Source organism: Poromitra crassiceps (assembly GCF_964638095.1).
Source record: "Poromitra crassiceps genome assembly, chromosome: 28".
Taxonomy (NCBI): domain Eukaryota; kingdom Metazoa; phylum Chordata; class Actinopteri; order Beryciformes; family Melamphaidae; genus Poromitra; species Poromitra crassiceps.
This window is the reverse complement of record NC_139651.1, coordinates 11,314,296-11,321,087: the sequence shown is the minus strand read 5'-3', so window position 1 is coordinate 11,321,087 and position 6,792 is coordinate 11,314,296. Positions and strand designations below refer to the sequence as shown.

The 6,792-nt window shown below is 43.8% G+C and overlaps 1 protein-coding gene across 1 annotated transcript; it reads right to left on the bottom strand.

Annotated features, from left to right (window-relative positions):
- Nucleotides 1-1,615: 1,615 nt before the first annotated feature.
- On the bottom strand, nucleotides 1,616-6,264 carry nsun3 (NOP2/Sun RNA methyltransferase 3; the record flags this gene model as incomplete). Its single annotated transcript, XM_083662142.1, has 6 exons — nucleotides 1,616-1,982; nucleotides 2,824-2,945; nucleotides 4,283-4,437; nucleotides 4,814-5,319; nucleotides 5,431-5,534; nucleotides 6,088-6,264. 6 exons carry the CDS (start codon nucleotides 6,262-6,264, stop codon nucleotides 1,616-1,618), a joined length of 1,431 nt encoding a protein of 476 aa, XP_083518268.1.
- Between the last annotated feature and the right edge of the window lie 528 nt (nucleotides 6,265-6,792).

Genomic DNA, 6,792 nt, shown 5'->3' with positions numbered 1-6,792 from the left:
GGAGCTGTCTGCTGTCGATGCCAGTCGAGTATGTGATGTCTGAAGACTCCTTTCAGAGGGTGACAGAGAACACATTTACATTTAAAACTAAAATTAGGCCATAACACATTTCAAATTCAAAATTCTGACTGGAAGCAATCAGTCCTGTGTGAATGAACTTTTATCGTCTTTCCAAAAAAAATAACAAAAATAACAAAAGCATCAGAATCAAAAGGATGTGCAAAGGAGATGTGTTAACTGTGTGAGCTTAACTGTTTCCTTGCATGCGTCTCTTGCAAGACAGCCTATCAAGATGCAGCGTCAAAGCGGCTTTTTCAGCAGGCAAGCCGCCGAGCGCTTCATGATGTGCATGTACCGTCAGCTCCGCGGACGCTCAGGGCCGCTCAGCTCAGCCTGGAGTTCTATTTTCCTGCGCGGCCGTCTGCGCCTGAGCGACTCTGTCAAGTTGAACAGATCAGATAAGGGCAGACAGGAACTCCGAAACCGGACATTCGTCAAATAAAACCAATTTCAAAGTGAAATAATGTTTATTTACGTTGTTGATTGCCCCTTTGGAAGTGTGAAAAGAGAGAAAGAGCAGTGGGAGAGGGGGAGCGGCTTCTAGGGGCTCGTTGCCTGCGGAGCAACAAGTAGAGAGCTAGGACTCGCCTTCTCTCTACAACAGCACGCACTGGGAAAACGGGAGGAGAACAGACAAATGATGCAATTGCATTTTATAATGAAGGTAGCCATTAACTGTTATCCCAAACATATTACTTTAGATATTTATGTCATCATTTACTTGACCATGATAAGGAAGACAGGAGATCTGGGGCAAAATATATAGTGGACGAGCAGAGCGCACAAAGAGAGCTGCGCTCTCTGTGTGGACACTTGCGACTTCTGCGCGGAGGTGCGCTGCGCGGCGCATGCGCGCAATTTTCGCCTCTGGTATGTCCCCAGAAAGCAGTCAAAACACTGACAGCCAGACTTCAATATCAAACTTGGTTTCCGTAATTACATTTGTTCATATTTAATATTCAAACTGACAAACACAAACAAGTCATCCAAGTCATCACGTCCCAAGTCAAGTCTCGAGTCTTTAACTTCCAAGTCCAAGTAAATCCATCAGCATTATGATTTGATAGACATTTAATTACACGAGAATTGATTTTTTCTTTACCCCAATTAAATTTCAATAATCACAAATTGTTTAACAATCCAGAATTCTTTCAGATCATTCTGCATTGAGTTTTGAACTAGAATTTGAAAAGTTACCACCAAATCCAAAACCATAGAGATTTAACATTACATTACTTTCTAAAGAGGAATTTACAACATTTAGAAACCTTTCCTTTCCATGGTCAATGCTAGTTTTGACCAGGGTTGTTTTCCTCAATCTCTATGTATGGCTAACATTACCCTACTTCATAAGAAAGATAAGGATCCTCTTAATTGTGCCTCCTAGGCCAATTTCGATTCTTAATGCAGATTATAAAATCATAATGCTAAATGCCTTACTTTACGGCTTGAGAAAGTCTTACCAAGTCTTATTCTCTAGCTGGGTTTCCATCCAAATGTATCGCAACTTTTAATCGAATTTTCAGAATGTCGATTGGAGTCTCCAGAATAGACACTACTTCCTCCTTCTGATCCGACACAAGAACATGGGTCCCCAGGTACTTCCTGGCTGGGGAACCACTAGAATGCCGTGTTTGTGGCGGGGAGAGGACACGGTGTCATCCTGTGCGTGTCTGTGAGCTGAGTGGGCGGGGCTAACGGTGGACACGGCGTCATCCCGTGAGTGTCTATGAGCTGGGTGGGCGGGGCTAAAGGTGAAGTGGTTTGAGAAGGGAATGGCAAGCTCCTCCCACAGATCTTCGGGCTCAACCTCGGGGCAGCTGTTCAGCACCGCCTCAACCACAGCGTGGTTCTCTGAGCTGGACAGTGTGCAGGTTGAGTAGACCACAACGCCTCCTGGACGCACCGCGGACAGCGCGGACCTACAACACACACACACACTAGGCTGGAGCCGGCTTTTGATAATGTAGATATAGATCATATATTTTCGAAGTAAATCCATAGCCGGAACTAACGTCGTGTGGAACCAAAGTTGCGTCCGCGTTTGCCTGAGGCGCATGCGCTGTGTGCAGTCATCAGTACTTCCTGGTATATATTTACTTTGAAAATGACTGTTTCTCGCAACTTTGGATTATTATTTCATCGCGTGGCGAGTACATGAGTCACAACATGTACATTTGAGTGTTTCTAGCGCTGCTGGAATGTGTATTTTTGGTAACTGAACGGGGGTAGGCAGCTGTACCATTTACTACCATTCAGCTGCTAAGCTCACTAGCAGGAGCAGCGCAACACACATCTATTCTAGCTTTACTATCAGGAATATGGCAAATAGGTGAATCTCCCAAAATGTTGGCGTATTGTTAGATTTGTTGCTGCAAAGGCAAGAGGTAAAGAAAGGAAGCATTTTAACCTCTCAGTCCTTTATTCATAATACTAATGATAATATATTATGTATGTACCTGAAACATATAACAGGTGATAATATCGTATGTCGCAATATGTGGGCGGGACTATATCGTGATATTTAGATTTGGATATCGTCCAAGCCCAAGACACACACTTCAAAATTCATCATTTGGACTGAACAATACAGTACCATTATTCAGTTACTGTAGGATTCCCAGTGATTTAGTGTTTGGGCACTAAGGAATGCAACACATATCCTGGGCAGTCACATGCAGGATACTGGGTGGATACCACAGGGGTGATGAATGGTAGATGCTGGTTGAGAGGGAGTAGCTTTAAATTTGGGATAGTACTTACCTAAGCAGCTGAGCCTGGAGACCAGGCAGCCTGGCTCTTTCCTCCAATCTCTGGTCCCCCTGCTGGCCATTGGAAGAATACAGCCAGCTCCTGTCGTTAGAACATGGAGCGTCGACTAAAACCTGTGATGAAGAGAGGAGGGAGGAGAATAAGTTAGTAATAAGTCATGGTAAAGTGAGAGAGGACAGGGGTGGGGTGGCAATGAGAGATAATGAAGGGGGTCAAAAACGGCGAGCAAACATGAAGGAGTAAGAAGAGTTGAAGCTTAAATTCATATTTAAGTAGTAGTTATTTTGCCCTGTTTTCCTCATTTCCAGGTCACAGTTCAAACTGATTATCGTTTCTGCTGATGCTAATCAAACTGAAGTTGTCAGGGTGACTTAAAAATCATATTTAAAGCTGGAAATAAGGTCCAAGGTGTAAAAAAACGGAATTATCCTTTAGGTGAAAACAGATACAGACTGATGCTGGAGATAATAAATAAATAAATAAATAAATAAATAAATTCCAGCACCATAGTGCTATTGCACTGAGGTCATCCAGAAGCAAAGTCAGGTCAGCCAGGGCGAGACACTTTATTCCCCTATCCCTGCACACTATCAAACTTCGTCGTTATTCAAAGCACTTGAATAATACAGGAAACAGGAATTTCTACAAGTCATGATTGTTATTTATTAAGCAGTATACACACTTACTAAAAAGAAGTAAAAGTTGTATTATTGTTTAATTATAACTGTAATTCTGAATATTCACAACTTAACTGGAGGTTTTCACACAACTCTGTTCGCTTGGCATACTTAGAGAGGGGGACTGTGCAGAATGAGAAGCTGTACTTTTTTTGTGCGCCTCCATTGCTGATTGTCTTTCAGGCTCTGTTCATACTGACAAGGGTTCCTACACATTTTCCACTTCAAAATTCCATACTTTTCCAGACTGGAATTTCCAGACTTCTCAGGTTTGAGCCTCAGTGAAAACTTCTCAAGTGAAGACTGAAGAGGCCTGACAGAAATGACTCACCCTTGTGAGACTCAGTGGCTCACAGAGTTTGACAGCTGCATGACCGTTTTGAGGGGTTGCGGGTTCGAGCATCAGTCGGAGAGTTTTGAAAGTGGAACACCCAGACGAAAGACCCAGACTACAAGTAACAGTAGTATATTTTCCTCTTAACCTTTCTTCACCTCAATCTTTTTCTGTACTCCTTTCCCTCAACATTTGTTCCAATATCTATTACTTCTAGTCCTCCATTCCTTCCTATCCGCTTGCCATCTGCTCCTCTCTTGAACAAACATCCCTTTCCTCTCTCCTGGGCTTATTACTCGCTGTTCAACAGACTGCTGTTCTTATTCATTGTTGGCCACCGTCTGTCTTGGATAAAGAAGTACAACACCTCCATCTGCTGGACATTAAAGTGAAATGTAATTGCAACGTTTGTCAAAATGTGTATGATTTCTCTGCCCACCTTATCGTACGTCCCCGCTTCACTCTGGCCAAAGGCTCGGCCGTCCTGTGAGGAGACGATGACTCTGCTGCTGAGCGAGTGAGGGAGGAAAGACTCCAGGGTTTTGGCCAGCCAATCACGTCTGTGAGGGTCTGGCTCGTTACAGCAGAGCAACGCTGGAACACAGAACAAGACCGTTATCACCAGTAATGCAACACTGATGGACCAGCATGACTGACAAAGACATTGCTAAATGAGATCACGATGACACACTATACAGGAAGTAATCATTTAGGGTAGTTTCCATCTAATCCAAAGTGTATGTATATATGCAAAACTCAATAAATTTACATTTAATTTTGAGTATGAAAAGTACTCAAATCTATTATTTGTCATTATTTCAAAGTCTGTGCTTAAAATGCACACCCAAACTGTATAACAAGTTTAATTGTTTATCTCACACAACATTCCTTACAATAATTGTACTGAACCCACAGCAGCATACATAAGACTGTATCTTTGCACAAAAACGTAACATTTTTAAAGTTTTACCTGGGGTGGCAGTCTGCATTATGGCTACGGCTTTGCCCCCGGGGGCGGAGCAAAGATCCAGAACTTTTTCCCCGTCTCGGACTTGCAACGCCAGAACCGGAAGCAGGGACGCTGCATTCAGGAGGTAGTACTGTTTGAGCTGGCCGGGCCAGTGGGCCTGGGAGGGGAAACGCAACGCAGACGGGTGGATGTAGCATTGTAGCGAGGGGCGGGGCAGGCTGGAGCAAGACCGGGGCTCTGACTGAGGGTGCTGCTCACTCAGTGAAAGAGAGGTGCGGTCAAGCTGGGGATGGGAGGAGTGAGGTGGAAACAGCGAGGCGTTTTCTACTTGCTGCTCGGAAGGTGAGACCGTTGAGGAGGCATCCAGAAGCAACGTGGAGGCGCCAGTTTGCTGTAGGACATTGGAGAAGCCCTGTGATTGGAGGAGATGTTTGATGTCTGTCAGGGTGGCGAAGCGGTTCAGCATGACCCCATACTGCCAGGAGGGGGGGTCCAGGAGCACGGCTCTGCAGAGGAGACACGACCCAATGAAGGAAGAGCAAAAACACCGTTGTGTGTGTGTGTGTGTGTGTGCATGGGTCTAAGTTGCAATAATAATATTTGGAGACAATGTTTACCTTGCAGATGTCCATAGGTTTCCGAGTTTGTGACTGTATTGCTGGTCGAAACAGTCCAGTATTGTTTGACATGCAGATCTCTCTCTCTTGCGCCTTTTTGATACCTGTTGCAATGATGAGGCAGATGAATAGTCCATGTTGTGGCAAATGGCAAGCAAGACTTTAGCTATAAAATTGGAAATGTACCAAAAACTGAGATTACGTACTTGTTGCATTATATCAGTCTACAACTATTGGGACATAACTTAGTAAAAAGTCAACTGTTTTGTTCTTTTGCTGTATTGCCACATACAACTGCATTAGTTAACATTAGGCTGTCTGTTAAATGCCAAGTTCCAGGAAGTAAGGTCCTGGATTAAGCAGCACTGTCGAGTTGCAGCAAAATGGACAGTTTGTCTTGTACTTTGAGTTTTTGTTTTTAGAATCAAATTGTACATTATCAGCTTTATTTTAGCATTCAAAAGTAGCGCGAGACCCCTTCCTGGCTGTTCATTGGCTAACGAGTCACGCATTTTGGTCCTCGCTGACGCCACTCTCTCTCTAGACTAGAGGACACTAGTTAAAACCAGCACAACTAACGTTGGAAGCAAACGCAATGATAACATTACCGGTCCTGCTTAAAATAAAATCATATTCTAATAATTCTCAATAGTTTACCTGGTTCCTCGGAGCTCCTTTTCGCTCAGGCAACTGCTGTAACACAAAGTCTGGACCCGTGTGACAGTTCAACGAACACACCCACCATATACGTCTCAGGGTTAGATTTTCAGTTTTACAGCAAGTTAGCCTCCGTTTAGCATGAAGTAACTGTATCGAATGCAAGTGTTTCAACATCCGCTTGCTTATTCCAAGCCTTTGACAACACGTACGGAAATAATTGTGTCGTAAGGTTAGCGTTAAGCAGAATAATACTGAAGGGATTGGGCAAAATACCCGCCATGGAAATACCCGGCCTAACCCGGGTGTGTGTGCGCACGTTGCTCAAATCCGTCCCCCTTCAACTCGGACTGTGCTTAATTTGGTCCGACCGATGGTTCCCGACTCTTGAGTGACACCATGGATGTAAGTGACACTCGGTCCACAACCACATTAGTCCATGTAAATTTCACTCATTGGTATCACTCAGGTGGCAAAATCTAGTCACATTTTTTGAAAAGGTACATGTCCATAGATGATATTTTGGTATGATAACCTTTGCTAAGTGGTAGCTTTGTCACAGTTATCAGCACATGAAGTTAACCACCCCCTACAATAAATTGGTATCTAGGCGCTGGTGCATATCCTACTTTAGGCTCATTTTCAGGACCTTTACTCATGTTTTATGAAGGCATGGTTGGTCTAATTTTAAAGGGTAGACTCATA